Consider the following 18920-nt stretch of genomic DNA (forward strand, 5'->3'; position numbering starts at 1 on the left):
TCAATTCGGAAATAGAGAGGGTTCCAAGTTATTTGTATTTGTGGGGATACAAAGTAAGTTATAGTTTCAAATAAGCTGAATTTTGTGTTTCTGTATTTGTGTGCTAAAAATGAAATAAAACTTCAATTTTAATCTCATTTCTTAAAAGTTGCCTGAAAATCTGTCGGTTGGTTTCGATGCCTGCATTGTAATGATGGTTTTACAGAACAGTGAACAAAAACTAGGCTGTTGCTTAGTAACCAGGAGCCCAGACAAAGACAGTGAGAGCAGTTAGTTCAGGAGAAAGAAGGTAAACGGGGAGTAAGCAGATTTCACAGAAACTGCTGGAACAGACAGCACCATACACAGGGACAGAAAGACACTCCCAAGATAAAGAACAGCAAGTCCTAGAAACCAGGGATTGGGAAAGAACAGAGTTCCAGGAAAACTGTGAAGGCAAAGGAAAGATGAAGAGGAATCTGGAAAAAGGTTCTGTTCAGTGAAGTCAGGAGCAGAGAGAAAGGCTCCCAGTTAAGGTACAGACCTGGGGCATGGCGGCTTGCGAGATGGTTGGTAACAACTTATACAGCCTGTGAAAAAGTGGCATTCTGTTGGCACAGCTGGGAACCTGGGGAATTGTGTGAAAGCTTGAAGGCACATGACAATCCAGGGCAGGGGAATACCTGAAGGAGAGTTTGGAACCCTGGAGGTGAATCCTTGGTGAGAACACAGATCCAAAGTTGGCTCAGTAACAGGAAACAAAGGGGAATGGCCAATGGCTGCCCTTGCGAATGGGAAGCTGTTTCAATTGGTGTTCCGCAGGGCTTGGTGTTGGCACCCCTGCTGTTTGTTTTATATATTAACAATTTGGACTTGAACATGGGGTGATGGGGGCAAGATTGGGAAATTTGCAGACAACACACAAATTGTCCACGCAGTCGATGGTGTAGAGGATAGCTGTCAGCACCAAAATTATATCGGTGGGTTGGTGGAGTTGGCAGAGATTAATCAATGTTTTATTCTTTAGTTAAAAGTTCATGGGCAGTCCTGTGACTCTGTTCTGTAATCTGCCAATTAAGTATCGAAACAGAAATAGCGGGATTCTCTGTCGGCCGACGCTGGATTCAGGAAAGGCGATTGGGCGGAGAAACGGTCGTGAGGCCAAAATGGTGGCCGTTGCTGGCTGCCCGACAGAATGCCGTGCTCCGGTGCCTCATCCGCGGTGTCAATGCGTTCTACTCTGCACGTACAGTAAACGCCGTTCACATATCATTAGCGGCCTGAGCCGGTATTCACCCGGGCTTCCGCGATGCTCCGCCTCCACCGGGAGGAATTACCGACGGCGTGTTTCACTTGTGGTTTCAACAATCGGGAAACAGGCTCCGTGGCTGCTGAGGGAGGGAGAGGGGGCACGAAAAGTGTCCAATATCGCTATAGTGTGCTGATAGTTGTGCCGCCGGCCGGGGAACTTCTGCCAGGGTCTCGGGGGAGTAGCGGGGGGCAGCCAAGAGGTGGGGCCGGGCTGGACGGGCACGGAACACCATTGCCGCAGCCGGCAAGGCAGCCACGCGGCTGTGCACGCTGCCGACGGCTCACTGTGAACTTAGTGCCACAGGACTCACCAGGCCACCTCCCCCCCCCCCCCCAAGTATCCTCTGGCCGCAGCTGACCCAGCAGCGGGTTGGGCGCGCTCCAGCACAACCGGTGCCATCCTATTGGCTGGGATGAGTGTGTGTGGGGAGTGGAGTGCGGATATGCAGCTACAACTTGTCAGCCTCTCGAGTGTCAATCCCGACTCCGGCATATCCAACACCGTTTCCCATTGGAATCGCTCGTGTTCCACAGGGTGCCGCGCTAGCCCCGGAGCACAGTCAGTTCAGGTGAAAGAAGGTAACCACTCTGATACCAGCACGGTAGCACAGTGGTTAGCACACTTGCTTCACAGCTCCAGGGTCCCAGGTTCGATTCCGGCTTGGGTCACTGTCTGTGCGGAGTCTGCACATCCTCCCCGTGTGTGCGTGGGTTTCCTCCGGGTGCTCCGGTTTCCTCCCACAACCCAAAGATGTGCAGGTTAGGTGGTTGCTCGTGGTAAATTGCCCTTAGTGTCCAAAAATAATAAGTGTGGTTTCTGGGTTACGGGGATAGGGTGGAGGTGCGGGCTTAGGTAGGGTCCTCTGGCAAAGGGGCTGTGCAGACTCGATGGGCCGAATGGTCTCCTTCTGCACTTGAAATTCTACGATTCTCAGATTAACGGTTGATTAATTTCTCCGGGAGCGGCGCCAGTCTTGCTGTCGTAGAATTCCATCGGTTCTATCCCGGCGTCAGCACTTAGTCTCTGAAACGGAGAATCCCGCCCAGTATCTCTCAAGCTGGGTTCCACTCTAGCGTCTGATTAGATGCACTAACATCAGCTGGCATCGTAACATTGGAACCACTCAACGTGGGAGCGAGTTCCACATTCCCATCACTCTCTGGGTAAAGGCTGCCCTCTGAATTACCCATTGGATTTATTAGTGACAGCCTGATATCGATGGCCTCTATTTTCACTCTTCACCACAAATGCAGACATTCTCTGTTTACTCTTTCAACACCTGCCATCATTTTAAAGATGTTGATCACTCATTTGTCTTCTCTTTTGAAGAGAAAGGGCCCCAGCCTAATTATCTTTTCCCAATTGGAATAGTTTCCAGTCCTGGTGTGAACCTTGTAAATCCTCTTTGCACCTTCTTCAAAGCCTCTATATCATTTAGTACATGAAAAGAGAATACGTAACAGGTCAACACAAGGTACACAATGTAGTGGGAGAATGATGTTTTAAGAGATAAGTGGTTATATAAGATGTAAGAAGAGGATCTGTGTGAGAGAGCTCCACCCTTCAACAACTAGAATGGACAAGTCTTGGCAGCCTTGTAGGCCTCAGCGACCCTGACATCCGATCCGGTTTCATCACCGGAACCACCGGCCCCGCATAGTTGCTAAAACAAAGTGGCTGAATTATACGTAGGCTCTCCAATCGCTGCAGTTCACCCTCGACCTTCCCAACAATAGCATGAGGGACTGGCCAAACCCTGAAAAAACAGGGCTGGGCCTGCGGATCCACTTGGATTTTCACCACGTCCCCCTTCGTTCGCCCAAGGCCCAGCCCGAAAACACGCGGCACCGCTGAGACAGCAGCACCTGTATCCAACTCCATTTGGATTCAATGTCCATTGATCGGCACAGGGATGTGAATCGGTGCCACCCTTGGTGCAGCCACACACTTCAGCTACACTTCCAACTTGTCTCCAGCCTCTTCAATACGGGGCTGCACCTAACTCATCCCGGGCGGTCAGGGCGTTGTCCATCACGCTGCCGGCAGCCTCGGCGGCCTTGGTGGCCTCAGAGACCCTGACATCCACACTCCTCGCCGGGGGAGGAGTTGGTACCTCTCGGATCTGGACAGGGTGTGCAGAGTGGCTCAGGGTCTCTATAACTCAGTTCCGCAGCATCGCGGCGGTCCATTCTAGCTCTTGTTGTTCCCAAAGGGAGGAGAATTTGGTTTCAATGATTTTCAATAAATGTTTCCACCATTTACATTTTTGCAGCAAATGTGTCCCTCGCTGTGTGAACTCTTCATGTTAAACCAACTTAATGTGGGCAACTTGCACTCAGTGAATCATAAACGTCACTTATCAAAATCCACCCAGAAGGGGAGCAGCTATTGGCTCATTGTCGCTGCTTCCTCTTTAACTTCGTTACCTCCTGTGAAAAAGGAGATTAAAGCAGCTTCTGTCGGCTGGGACACTTTGTGTTTCAATGTATTTACTGGACCTGCAATAAACGGTGTGGATAAAGAGGATTGTTATTCTGTTGAGATGATCAGTAAAACTCTTTTTGCTGTGACTCTGTCACTCTGTGTTTCTGGGGGTAAGTACAAGTTTTAGTTTGGTTTGGAGAAGTTTAACTTGTTCTAAAAGAACTCTCCCTGGTTTGTGCTGCGGTGTCTCTGCACCTGTAACTTGTGTGAATTCTAGAGTTAGAACATTCAAACTGGACATGAGAGTTTCAGCAGAATTTATCACCACATTGAGAATGTTCAGTGCACCTGACACAGAGTTACACAGACTGGGAACACGGGTCAGAAAACTCGGTTTCCCATTCTTCTCTGTTACTCATTTAATGTGACAATGGGTTTGAGTGACAGTCTGCACATTAAGTGGGTGTATTTAGGAAGGATTGAATTAATGTGCACATTAAGCGGATGTATTTGGGGTGGTTGAATTAACCTTCACATTAAGTGGGTGTATTTAGGAAGGATTGAATTAATCTGCACATTAAGTGGGTGTATTTAGGAAGGATTGAATTAATCTGCACATTAAGTGGGTGTATTTAGGAAGGATTGAATTAATCTGCACATTAAGTGGGTGTATTTAGGAAGGATTGAATTAATCTGCACATTAAGTGGGTGTATTTAGGAAGGATTGAATTAACCTTCACATTAAGTGGGTGTATTTGGGGTGGTTGAATTAACCTTCACATTAAGTGGATGACACAAAGATTGGTCGGGTGTTTAACAGTGAGTTTGAGCTACTTGGGTTACAGGAAGATATATACGGGATGGTCAAATGGGCAAAAAAGCAGCAGATGGAATTCACCCTGAAAAGTGTGAGGTGATCCACTTTGGAAGGAGTAATGTGACAAAGAAGTATTAAATGAATGGCCTGACACTGGGACGTTCCGAGGAACAAAGGGACCTGGCCGTGTTTGTCCATAGATCTCTGAAGGCAGACGCGCAGGCTAATCGGGTGGTAAAAAATGCATATGGGACACTTGCCTTTATCAATCGAGGCATAGATACAAAAGCAGGGAGGTCATGTTGGAGTTGTATCGAACTTTGGTGAGGCCACAGCTGGAGTACTGTGTGTAATTCTGATCGCCACATCGCAGGAATGATGATTGAACTGGAGGGGCTGCAGAGGAGATTCAACAGGCTCTCGCCTGGGGTGGAACGTTTAAGTTATGGAGAGAGGTTGGATAGGATTGGGTTGTTTTCGCTAAAGCAGATAAGACTGAGGGTGACCTGATCGAGGTGCACAGGACTATGAGGGGCATGGACAGTGTGGACAGGGAGCAGCTGTTCCCCTTTGTTGAAGGGTCAGTTATGAGGAGAGATAAGTTCAAGGTGAGGGGCAGGAGGTTTAGGGGGGGTTTGAGGAAAAACCTGTTTACCCAGAGGGTGGTGAGGGTCTGGAACTCAACGCCTGGGAGGGTGGTGAGGGACTGGAACGCACTGCCTGGGAGGGTGGTGAGGGTCTGGAACGCGCTGCCTGGGAGGGTGGTGAGGGTCTGGAACGCGCTGCCTGGGAGGGTGGTGAGGGTCTGGAACGCACGGCCTGGGAGGGTGGTGAGGGTCTGGAACGCGCTGCCTGGGAGGGTGGTGAGGGTCTGGAATGCACTGCTTGGGAGGGTTGTGAGGGTCTGGAACGCACTGCCTGGGAGGGTTGTGAGGGTCTGGAACGCACTGCCTGGGAGGGTGGTGAGGGACTGGAACGCGCTGCCTGGGAGGGTGGTGAGGGTCTGGAACGCACTGCCTGGGAGGGTGGTGAGGGTCTGGAACGCGCTGCCTGGGAGGGTGGTGAGGGTCTGGAACGCACTGCCTGGGAGGGTGGTGAGGGTCTGGAACGCACTGCTTGGGAGGGTTGTGAGGGTCTGGAACGCACTGCCTGCGAGGGTGGTGAGGGTCTGGAACGCACTGCCTGGGAGGGTGGTGAGGGACTGGAACGCGCTGCCTGGGAGGGTGGTGAGGGTCTGGAACGCACTGCCTGGGAGGGTGGTGAGGGTCTGGAACGCGCTGCCTGGGAGGGTGGTGAGGGTCTGGAACGCACTGCCTGGGAGGGTGGTGAGGGTCTGGAACGCACTGCTTGGGAGGGTTGTGAGGGTCTGGAACGCACTGCCTGCGAGGGTGGTGAGGGTCTGGAACGCACTGCCTGGGAGGGTTGTGAGGGTCTGGAACGCACGGCCTGGGAGGGTGGGAGAGGCGGGTTGCCTCACATCCTTTAAAAAGTACCTGGATGGGGACTTAGCCGTCTTAACATTCAAGGTAATGGGCCAAGTGCTGGCCAATGGGATTAGGTCGGCAGGTCAGGTGTTTTCCATGTGTGGGTGCAGACTCGATGGGTCGAAGGGCCTCTTCTGCACTGTGTGAATCTGTGATTCTGGGCTTAGCTCCACTGCTGCTGTAGAATGTCAGCCTGCGCTCTCACCAGATCTGTTTCACAGACAGAATACAGTCAGGAACATCCTCATCATCTCCCAAGCTGCCGATCAAAGGGACAGGCTCTCTGCCGGGAATGGGATTGGTTAATCTTCCAGAGTTCAGTCCTGCCTTCTCAGAACAAGAAGTGCAAACCGGGCCAGAAAGGGGAAGCACCATTTTCTGCATCAAAGTGGAGCCTCACTGTCCTTGTGATATTGTGATGATCCAAGGGTGATTGCAGAGTGTGGACCCTCCACAGTGTCCTGTAGAGATGGGGGTGGGAAAAATATATCTTCATCTTATTGGGAGTTCTTTTCTGCCTGATTTAACAAGGTCAGTTTTGTGTGAGAAAAGCACACGAGGGATTTAGTACAAATATTTTGCATATTCTCAGGAGAAATATCAGATGGAAATTATACCCCGTTCATCTTGAAATCCTGGATTGCCGAATTCAGTTTGAAACAATCAGACGGGGAGATCAGGGATACCGAAGGTTAGATTAGTTTCAGTGAAGAAAATATGGAAACCAGTTGAACTTTTGTCTGTTGTATTTCCCCCCCTGAAATACAGTCTCAGTAATGAGCAGTGTGTTCTGCAGTAACATCAGTCTGTCCTGTTGTATTTCCCCCTGAAATACAGTCTCAGTAATGAGCAGTGTGTTCAGCAGTAACATCAGTCTGTCCTGTTGTATTTCCCCCTGAAATACAGTCTCAGTAATGAGCAGTGTGTTCAGCAGTAACATCAGTCTGTCCTGTTGGCTCCGCTCTAAGTTCCAACAGCTCTTTAAATCCATTCATAAAAAACACTCCAATTCCAAAAGCAATATTGCAGCTTTCTCCTTTCCCCAGTACTTGTTGTGGAATTGTGGAGTATCTCGGTGTGTGATATTCTGCCTCGAATATACATTATCCAAATTCACAGAGTCCCAGAGTTTTTCCAGCACGGAAAGAGGCTCTTCAGCCCATCATCCCCGTGCTGACCATCCAGCACCGATCTATTCTAACCCCATTCTCCAGCACTTGGTCCGTAGCCTTGTACATTGTGGTGTTCCAAGTGTTTATCTAAATGGTTGCTCTTTCCCACATTAAAACAGTGACTACACTTCAAAAGAACATCATTGGCTGGAAAGCACGTTGAGAGGTCGAGTAGATGTGTAAAGTGCTGCATAAATACAAATTGTTCTTTCTTTTACACCCAGATTATTGATGAATTCTGGCTCATTGCTCATTACTAATTCAAATGTGTCCCTAATGCGTCTGAAACATATTCTGAACACTGTTCAACCCACAGGAACCCCTGGCCATGAGCTCACACATCTACACAGAACGTTGTTACTGATGCTGATAAGAAGCTGTCATCAGCCTCAGTAGAGGCCACACACAGAGGCCTCAGGTCAGACAGGAAACAAGGGTGTAAAGAAAAGGCAGCAGCAAACCACATCCTAGAAACCACAAAGTCACCATTTACACCAGAACCTCCTCACAACAGCAAGTGAATTCCAGGTTGTAATGTCCAAGACGTTTTACTTCATTTTTCCCACTCTGTGGAGCGCACGGGAGCACAGTGGTTAGCACTGTTGCTTCACAGCTCCAGGGTCCCAGGTTCGATTCCAGGCTTGGGTCACTGTCTGTGCGGAGTCTGCAAATTAGACCATAAGACCATAAGGCAGAGGAGTGGAAGTAAGGCCATTCGGCCCATCGAGTCCACTCCACCATTCAATCATGGCTGATTTAAACTCCATTTACCCGCTCTCTCTCCATAGCCCTTAATTCCTCGAGAAATCAAGAATTTATCAACTTCTGTCTTAAAGACACTCAACGTCCCGGCCTCCACCGCCCTCTGTGGCAATGAATTCCACAGACCACCACTCTCTGGCTGAAGTTCTCCCCGTTTCTGTGTAGGTTTCCTCCGGGTGCTCCAGTTTCCTCCTGGGGCCTAACCAGCGTTTTATACAGCTCCAGCATAACCTCCCTGCTCTTCTATTCAATGCCTCGGTTAATAAAGACAAGAATCCCATTGGCCTTCTTAACCACCTTATCAACCGTTCCTGCTGTCTTCTGAGATCTGTGAACCTGCATACCAAGGTCCCTTTGATCCTCTCTACTTCCCAGGATCCGACCATTCATTGGATATTCCTGGGCCTTGTTAGTCCTCCCAAAATGCATCACCTCACACTTTTCATGGTTCAATTCCATTTGTCACTCTTCTGCCCATCTAACCAGCCTGTCCCGCTCATGATACTAAGCTTGGCCAAAACCATCAGCATTTCCTCGTGCCGTATTCCTCTATACCCATCCTATTCATGTGTTTGTCAAGATGCCTTTTGAACGCCATTAATGTATCTGCTTCCACAACCTCCTCTGGCAACGCGTTCCAGGCACTCACCACCCTCTGCGTACAAAACCCTGCCTCTCACATCTCCTCTAACCTTTGCACACGGACCTGAAACCTATGCCTCCTGGCGACTGAACCCTCCACCCTGGGAAAGAGTGTCTGCCCATCCACTCTATCCATGCCTCTCATGATCTTGTCGATCTCTATCAGGCCACCCCTCAACCTCATGCTTCTCATGAAAACAGTCCGAGTCAATTCAGCCTCTCCGAATAGCTAACACCCTCCAGATCAGGCAACATCCTGGTAAACCTCCATTGCACCCTCTCCAAATCCTCCACATCCTTCTGGTAGTGAGGCGACCAGAATTGTGCACAATATTCCAAGCGTAGCCTTGCCAAAGTTCTATACAAATGGAGCATGACTTGCCAGTTTTTATACTCTGTGCCCCATCCAATGAAGGCAAGAATTCCATATGCTTTCTTGACTACCTTGTCCACTTGTGTTGCCACTTTTAAAGATCTGTGGACCAGCACACCCAGATCTCTTTAACTTTCTATATCCATTTACGGTATATTTCCGCTCTATGTTAGATCTACCAAAATGCATTACCTCACATTTGTCTGGATTAAACTCCATTTGCCATTTCTCTGCACAAGTCTCCAACCTATCTATGTCCTCCTGTATCTTCTGACAATCCTCAACACTATCTGCCACTCCTTGGTGTCATCCGCAAACTTACGAATCAGACAAGCGACATTTTCCTCCAAATCGTTTACGTGTACTACAAACAACAGAGGCCCCAGCACAGATCCCTGTGGAACACCACTAGTCCCAACCTTCCATTCAGAAAAGCACCCTTCTACTGCTACCTTTGCCTTCTATGACCGAGCCTGTTCTGTATCCATCTTACCACCTCATCTCTGATCCCGTGTGACTTCACCTTTTGTACCAGTCTGCCATGAAGCACCTTGTCAAAGGCCATCCACCCCCATCCCCTCATCAATCATCTTTGTCACCTCCTCAAAAATCTCAATCAAGTTAGTGAGGCACGACTTCCCCTTCACAAAACCATGCTGTCTATCGCTAATGAGTCATTTGTTTACAAATGGGTATAAATCTATCCCTGCTAATCCCCTCCAACGTTAGCTACTACTGACGTGAGGCTCACCGGCCGATAGTTTCCAGGATTATCCCTGCTACCTTTCTTAAAAAGCGCTACCACATTAGCTATTCGCCAGTCCTCTGGGATCTCACCTGTAGCCAATGAGGATACAAAGATGTGAGTCAAGGCCCCAGCAATTTTCACCCTTGCTCCCCTCAGTATTCTGGGGTAAATCCCATCTGACCCAGGAGACATAGCGACCTTAATATCTTTTGAAAGACTCAATATCTCCTCCTTTTCGATGTCACATGACCCAGACTGTCCACACACCCTACCCAAGAATCATCTTCCACAAACTCCTATTTTTTGGTGAACACTGATGCAAAATATTCATTTAGTACTTGCCCATTTCCTCTGGCTCAACACATAGATTCCCCCCACTGTCCTTAAGTGGTCCAATCCTTTTCCTGGCCACCCCCTTGCTTTTTTACTTGTGAATAAAAAGCTTTGGGATTCACCTTAATCCTACCTGCCAAGGAGGTTTCATGACCCCCTCCTCGCCCTCCTAATTTCCCGCTTAAGTATCTTCCTACTTTCTTTTTCCTCCTCAATGGTTTTGACTGTTCCCACCATTCTAGACCGTACAAAAGCCTCCTTTTTCTTTTTGACGAGGTTCACAATATCCCTCGTTATCATCTGTGAATTTACTTTCATACCTCCCACATTCTGGGTCAAAGTTAATTGGATTAGGCCAGTTTTCAGAGGCTAGATTCACAGTATAAAAGTGATCCCCTACAGTGCAGACTTTGTTTGCACTGAGTGCTGAATTTGGTGCATTTTGAGTGCTATAGTAAGAGTTTGGTGACCGAGGGAGTTAGGTGAGGAGGGAGTAAGGTGCTCCTTTCATTTTGTTTCCGACATTTCCGCAAAGAGTGAGAAGAGAGCCAGGAGTTTACAGACAGTGTAGCTGACTGGAAGCAGAATCGGAGGGCGGAGATCTAGTTAGTCCACAGGGCAGCTATATTCTGTCAGGTAAGAGGGGATGGAGGCTAGGCCAGTTGCATGCTCCTCCTGTAGGATGTGGGTGGTGAGGGACACCACCGGTGTCCCCGCTGACTATACCTGCGGGAAGTGCACCCAACTTCAGCTCCTCAAAGACCGTGTGAGGGAACTGGAGCTGAAGATGGATGAACTTCGGATCATCCGGGAGGCAGAGGGGGTGATTGAGAAGAGTTACAGGGAGGTAACCACACCCAAGGTACAGGACAAGAATAGCTGGGTTACAGTCAGGGGGAAAGGAACAAACAGGCAGTCAGTGCAGGGATCCCTCGTGGCCGTTCCCCTTCAAAACAAGTATACCGTTTTGGATGCTGTTGGGGGGGATGACCTCCCGGGGGAAGGCCCGAGCAGCCAGGTCTCTGGCACTGAGTCTGGCTCTGGGGCTCAGAAGGGAAGGGGGGAGAATAGAAAAGCAATAGTTGTAGGAGATTCAATGGTTAGGGGAATAGATAGGAGATTCTGTGGTCGCGAGCGAGACTCCCGGAAGGTATGTTGCCTCCCGGGTGCCAGGGTCAGGGATGTCTCGGATCGTGTCTTCAGGATCCTTAAGGGGGAGGGGGAGCAGCCAGAAGTCGTGGTGCACATTGGTACCAACGACGTAGGTAGGAAAAGGGGTGTGGAGGTAATAAACAAGTTTAGGGAGTAAGGCTGGAAGTTAAAAGCCAGGACAGACAGAGTTGTTATCTCTGGTTTGTTGCCGGTGCCACGTGATACCGAGGCTAGGAATAGGGAGAGAGTGCAGTTGAACACGTGGCTGCAGGAATGGTGTAGGAGGGAGGGCTTCAGGTATTTGGATAATTGGAGTGCATTCTGGGGAAGGTGGGACCTGTACAAGCAGGACGGGTTGTATCTGAACCAGAGGGGCACCAATATCCTGGGAGGGAGGTTTTCTGGTACTCTTCGGGAGGGTTTAAACTAATTTGGCAGGGGAATGGGAACCGGATTTGTAGTCCAGCAACTAAGGTAGCCGATATTCAGGACGCCAAAGCGTGTAATGAGGCAGTGGGGAAGGGAACACTGACAAAGGAGAGTACTTGCAGGCACGGAGATGGGTTGAAGTGTATAGACTTCAACGCAAGAAGCACCAGGAATAAGGTGGGTGAACTTAAGGCATGGATATGTACTTGGGACTACGATGTGGTGGCCATCACGGAAACTTGGATAGAAGAGGGGCAGAAATGGTTGTTGGAGGTCCCTGGTTATAGATGTTTCAATAAGATTAGGGAGGGTGGTAAAAGAGGTGGGGGGGTGGCATTGTTAATTAGAGATAGTATAACAGCTGCAGAAAGGCAGTTCGAGGAGTATCACCCGACTGAGGTGGTATGGGTTGAAGTCAGAAATAGGAAAGGAGCAGTCACCTTGTTAGGAGTTTTCCATAGGCCCCCCAATAGTAGCAGAGATGTGGAGGAACAGATTGGGAAACAGATTTTGGAAAGGTGCAGAAGTCATAGGGTAGTACTCATGGGTGACTTTAACTTCCCAAATATTGAGTGGAAACTCTTTAGATCAAATAGTTTGGATGGGGTGGTGTTTGTGCAGTGTGTCCAGGAAGCTTTTCTAACACAGTATGTAGATTGTCCGACCAGAGGAGGGGCAATATTGGATTTAGTTGGTAATGAAACCAATTTACTTGGTAATGAAACAGGGCAAGTGATAGATTTGTTAGTGGGGGAGCATTTTGGAGATAGTGACCACGATTCTGTGACTTTCACTTTAGTAATGGAGAGGGATAGGTGCGTGCAACAGGGCAAGGTTTACAATTGGGGGAAGGGTAAATACGATATTGTCAGACAAGAATTGAAGTGCATAAGTTGGGAACATAGGCTGTCAGGGAAGGACACAAGTGAAATGTGGAACTTGTTCAAGGAACAGGTACTACGTGTCCTTGATATGTATGTCCCTGTCAGGCAGGGAAGAGATGGTCGAGTGAGGGAACCATGGTTGACAAGAGAGGTTGAATGTCTTGTTAAGAGGAAAAAGGAGACTTATGTAAGGCTGAGGAAACAAGGTTCAGACAGGGCATTGGAGGGATACAAGATGGCCAGGAGGGAACTGAAGAAAGGGATTAGGAGAGCTAAGAGAGGGCATGAACAATCTTTGGCGGGTAGGATCAAGAAAAACGGCAAGGCCTTTTACACATATGTGAGAAATATGAGAATGACTAGAGCGAGGGTAGGTCCGATCAAGGACAGTAGCGGGAGATTGTGTATTGAGTCTGAAGAGATAGGAGAGGTCTTGAACGAGTACTTTTCTTCTGTATTTACAAATGAGAGGGGCGATATTGTTGGAGAGGACAGTGTGAAACAGACTGGTAAGCTCGAGTAAATACTTGTTAGGAAGGAAGATGTGTTGGGCATTTTGAAAAACTTGAGGATAGACAAGTCCCCCGGGCCTGACGGGATATATCCAAGGATTCTATGGGAAGCAAGAGATGAAATTGCAGAGCCGTTGGCAATGATCATTTTGTCCTCACTGTCAACGGGGGTGGTACCAGGGGATTGGAGAGTGGCGAATGTCGTGCCCCTGTTCAAAAAAGGGACTAGGGATAACCCAGGGAATTACAGGCCAGTTAGTCTTACGTCGGTGGTAGGCAAAGTAATGGAAAGGGTACTGAAGGATAGGATTTCTGAGCATCTGGAAAGACACTGCTTGATTAGGGATAGTCAGCATGGATTTGTGAGGGATAGGTCTTGCCTTACAAATCTTATTGAATTCTTTGAGGAGGTGACCAAGCATGTGGATGAAGGTAAAGCAGTGGATGTAGTGTACATGGATTTTAGTAAGGCATTTGATAAGGTTCCCCATGGTAGGCTTCTGCAGAAGGTAAGGAGGCATGGGATAGTGGGAAATTTGGCCAGTTGGATAACAAACTGGCTAACCGATAGAAGTCAGAGAGTGGTGGTGGATGGCAAATATACAGCCTTGATCCCAGTTAACAGTGGCGTACCGCAGGGATCAGTTCTGGGTCCTCTGCTGTTTGCGATTTTCATTAATGACTTGGATGAGGGAGTTGAAGGGTGGGTCAGTAAATTTGCAGACGATACGAAGATTGGTGGAGTTGTGGATAGTGAGGAGGGCTGTTGTCGGCTGCAAAGAGACATAGATAGGATGCAGAGCAGGGCTGCGAATTTGCAGATGGAGTTTCACCCTGAAAAGTGTGAGGTTGTCCATTTTGGAAGGACAAATATGAATGTGGAATACAGGGTTAACGGTAGAGTTCTTGGCAATGTGGAGGAGCAGAGAGATCTTGGGGTCTATGTTCATTCATCTTTGAAAGTTGCCACTCAAGTGGATAGAGCTGTGAAGAAGGCCTATGGTGTGCTCGCGTTCATTAACAGAGGGATTGAATTTAAGAGCCGTGAGGTGATGATGCAGCTGTACAAAACTTTGGTAAGGCCACATTTGAAGTACTGTGTACAGTTCTGGTCACCTCATTTTAGGAAGGATGTGGAAGCTTTGGAAAAGGTGCAAAGAAGATTTACCAGGATGTTGCCTGGAATGGAGAGTAGGTCTTATGAGGAAAGGTTGAGGGTGCTAGGCCTTTTCTCATTAGAACGGAGAAGGATGAGGGGCGACTTGATAGAGGTTTATAAGATGATCAGGGGAATAGATAGAGTAGACAGTCAGAGACTTTTTCCCCGGGTGGAACAAACCATTACAAGGGGACATAAATTTAAGGTGAAAGGTGGAAGATATAGGAGGGGTATCAGAGGTAGGTTCTTTACCCAGAGAGTAGTGGGGGCATGGAATGCACTGCCTGTGGAAGGAGTTGAGTCGGAAACATTAGGGACCTTCAAGCAGCTATTGGATAGGTACATGGATTACGGGAAATGATATAGTGTAGATTTATTTGTTCTTAAGGGCAGCACGGTAGCATTGTGGATAGCACAATTGCTTCACAGCTCCAGGGTCCCATGGTCGATTCCGGCTTGTGTCACTGTCTGTGCGGAGTTTGCACGTCCTCCCCGTGTCTGCGTGGTTTTCCTCCGGGTGCTCCGGTTTCCTCCCACAGTCCAAAGATGTGCAGGGTAGGTGGATTGGCCATGATAAATTGCCCTTAGTGTCCAAAATTGCCATTGGTGTTGGGTGGAGGTGTTAAGTTTGGGTAGGGTGCTCTTTCCAAGAGTCGACGCAGACTCAGGGGGCCGAATGGACTCCTTCTGCACTGTAAATTCAATGATAATCTATGATTAATCTAGGTCAAAGGTTCGGCACAACATCGTGGGCCGAAGGGCCTGTTCTGTGCTGTATTTTCTATGTATTCACATCCAGATCATTGATGTACACGACAGACAACAAGGGACCCAGCACCGATCCCTGTGGAACATCACTGGACACAGATTTCCAGTCACAAAAACAACCTTCAATCATCACCCTCTGCCTCCTACCACTGAGCCAGGATTGGATCCAGTTCGACAAATTGCCCTGGATCCCATGGGCTCTTACCTTCTTCATCAGCCTCCCGTGTGGCACTTTGTCAAAAGCCTTACTAAAGTCCATGTAGACTAGATCAACTGCATCATCGACACACCTAGTCACTTCCTCAAATAATTCAATCACATTTGGGAGACCTGGGCAGGATTCTCCGTTTCTGAGCCTAAGTGTTGACGCCGACACAGAATTAGTGAAATTTCACGACAGCAAAACTGCCGCCGAACCCGGATCGATTCAGTGACTGTGGAGGGGCAGCACCGGCACCACGTGGAACACAATCAATTCCAATGGGAAATGGTGCGGGATTGGCCGGGTCCGTGATTGACACTCAGGAGGCTGACAAGCTGCAGCTGCACAGACACAGTACACTCCCCACACACACTCATCCCAACCGCACACACACATTACACTCCCAACACACACTCATCCCAGCCGCACACACACATTACACTCCCCACACACACTCATCCCAGCCGCACACACACATTACACTCCCCACACACACTCATCCCAGCCGCACACACACATTACACTCCCCACACACACTCATCCCAGCCACACACACACATTACACTCCCAACACACACTCATCCCAGCCGCACACACACATTACACTCCCCACACACACTCACCCCAGCCACACACACACATTACACTCCCCACACGCACTCATCCCAGCCGCACACACACATTACATTCCCCACACACACTCATCCCAGCCGCACACACACATTACACTCCCCAAACACACTCATCCCAGCCGCACACACACATTACACTCCCCACACACACTCATCCCAGCCGCACACACACATTACACTCCCCCCACACACTCATCCCAGCGCACACACACATTACACTCTCCACACACACTCATCCCAGCCGCACACACACATTACACTCCCCACACACACTCATCCCAGCTGCACACACACATTACACTCCCCACACACACTCATCCCAGCTGCACACACACATTACACTCCCCACACACACTCATCCCAGCAGCACACACACATTACACTCTCCACACACACTCATCCCAGCTGCACACACACATTACACTCCCCACACACACTCATCCCAGCCGCACACACACATTACACTCCCGACACACACTCACTCCAGCCGCACACACACATTACACTCCCCACACACACTCATCCCAGCCGCACACACACATTACACTCCCCACACACACTCATCCCAGCTGCACACACACATTACACTCCCCACACACACTCATCCCAGCCGCACACACACTACACTCCCCACACACACTCATCCCAGCCGCACACGCACAGTACACTCCCACACACACTAATCCCAGCTGCACACACACATTACACTCTCCACACACACTCATCCCAGCTGCACACACACATTACACTCTCCACACACACTCATCCCAGCTGCACACACACATTACACTCTCCATACACACTCATCCCAGCTGCACACACACATTACACTCTCCACACACACTCATCCCAGCCGCACACACACATTACACTCCCCACACACACTCATCCCAGCCACACACACACATTACACTCCCCACACACACTCATCCCAGCCGCACAGACACATTACACTCCCCACACACACTCATCCCAGCTGCACAGACACATTACACTCCCCACACACACTCATCCCAGCCGCACACACACATTACACTCCGCACACACACTCATCCCAGCCGCACACACACATTACACTCCCCACACACACTCATCCCAGCCGCACACACACATTACACTCCCCACACACACTCATCCCAGACGCACACACACATTACACTCTCCACACACACTCATCCCAGCCACACACACACATTACACTCTCCACACACACTCATCCCAGCAGCACACACACATTACACTCCCCACACACACTCATCCCAGCCGCACACACACATTACACTCCCCACACACACTCATCCCAGCTGCACACACACATTACACTCTCCACACACACTCATCCCAGCCACACACACACATTACACTCCCCACACACACTCATCCCAGCCACACACACACATTACACTCCCCACACACACTCACCCCAGCCGCACACACATATTACACTCCCCACACACACTCATCCCAGCCGCACACACACATTACACTCCCCACACACACTCATCCCAGCCGCACACACACATTACACTCCCCACACACACTCATCCCAGCTGCACAGACACATTACACTCCCCACACACACTCATCCCAGCCGCACACACACATTACACTCCCCACACACACTCACCCCAGCCGCACACACACATTACACTCCCCACACACACTCATCCCAGCCGCACACACACATTACACTCCCCACACCCACTCATCCCAGCCGCACACACACATTGCACTCTCCACACACACTCATCCCAGCCGCACAGACACATTACACTCCCCACACACACTCACCCCAGCCGCACACACACATTACACTCCCCACACACACTCACCCCAGCCGCACACACACATTACACTCCCCACACACACTCATCCCAGACACCAAGATGGCACTGATTGTGCTGGAGTGCGCCCACACAGCTGATGGGTTGGCTGGGGCCAGAGGGCACCTAGGCGGTTCTCTGGGGGAGGGACCTCTACATCCCCTGGCCCTAAGTTCACTGTGGGCTGTTAGCTGCATGGCTGCCTTGCCGGCTGCGGCAATGGTGTTCCGTGCCCGTCCACCCCGACCCCACAGCCCACCTCCTGACCCCCCCCCGCTCCTCCCCCCGGCCCTGGCAGAAGCTCCCGGTGTAGAAGTATAAAAAGATGGCCATGATAAACCGCGAGGCTTGCTGGGACATTATATTTGGTCAGTTTAGGATTCGCGCTTCCTTCAGCAGCTAACACTGATCAAGCTGTCAACCTTTCTAACCACATGTTGCAAACGTTTCTGTAGAAACGTAGACCACCCGTTTCCTTGTTGAAATATAAATACAACAAGGGTGAGATGTCCAACACCAGGCATGAAAATAGCAAAGGGGACAAGGGGAGGTCATCCCTTATAAGGGAATACGACCTGAAAGATGAATGCTGATTGGATGACACTGTTAAAGTGATTAATCAGATAAGAATAACAATGCTGAAAAAGGTGTCGACAAATCGAGAGCTCCGTGTGACGACTCTTCACAGCTCTGTGTGAGAAAGGGACACGTTCAAGCGTACAGACTGAGTGAGGAGATTTGGGCAGCACGATAGCATAGTGGTTAGCATTATGGCTTCACAGCGCCAGGGTCCCAAGTTCGATTCCCGCTTGGGTCACTGTCTGTGTGGAGTCTGCACGTTCTCCCCGTGTCGGCGTGGGTTTCCTCCGGGTGCTCCGGTTTCCTCGCACAGTCCAAAGATGTGCAGGTTAGGTGGATTGGCCATGATAAATTGCCCTTAGGTTGGATGGGGTTGCTGGATTGCGGGGATGGGGTGGAGGTATGGCCTTGAGTGGGGTGCTCTTTCCAGGAGCTGGTGCGGACTCGATGGGCCGAGTGGCCTCTGCATTGTAAATTCTAGGAATCTGGATCAAAGCGGGAATTTGGTGCAGAGACAAATTTTTCACCCTTCAGAAAGTTGCCTTGTTCTGCTACAGGAGAGCAGGCGAGTTATTTGATGAGTATTTCACCTTCTGTGAGGCAGCATTTGGGAAAAAAGACAAATTCAAGGACACAGGAAATTGATGAATTGATTGGTTGGTCAGAGATCAGTGTGAGGAGCAGTGTGTGAAATCCAGTGACTGAAATAAGGGAAAGTTAGGATCTATATACTG

The 18920-nt window shown here is 49.5% G+C and overlaps 1 protein-coding gene across 1 annotated transcript in view; it reads left to right on the forward strand.

Moving 5' to 3' along the window:
* Positions 1-3566: 3566 nt before the first annotated feature.
* The window catches only part of LOC140406761 (uncharacterized), a gene marked incomplete at its 3' end in the record, with an annotated part of 48450 nt that continues 33096 nt past the window's right edge, over positions 3567-18920 (forward strand). The window contains exon 1 of the mRNA XM_072494701.1: positions 3567-3885. Within this exon, the coding sequence (XP_072350802.1) occupies positions 3567-3885 (319 nt within the window). The remainder of the gene's footprint in view (positions 3886-18920) is intronic.

Source organism: Scyliorhinus torazame, unplaced genomic scaffold, assembly GCF_047496885.1.
Source record: "Scyliorhinus torazame isolate Kashiwa2021f unplaced genomic scaffold, sScyTor2.1 scaffold_859, whole genome shotgun sequence".
Classification (NCBI taxonomy): domain Eukaryota; kingdom Metazoa; phylum Chordata; class Chondrichthyes; order Carcharhiniformes; family Scyliorhinidae; genus Scyliorhinus; species Scyliorhinus torazame.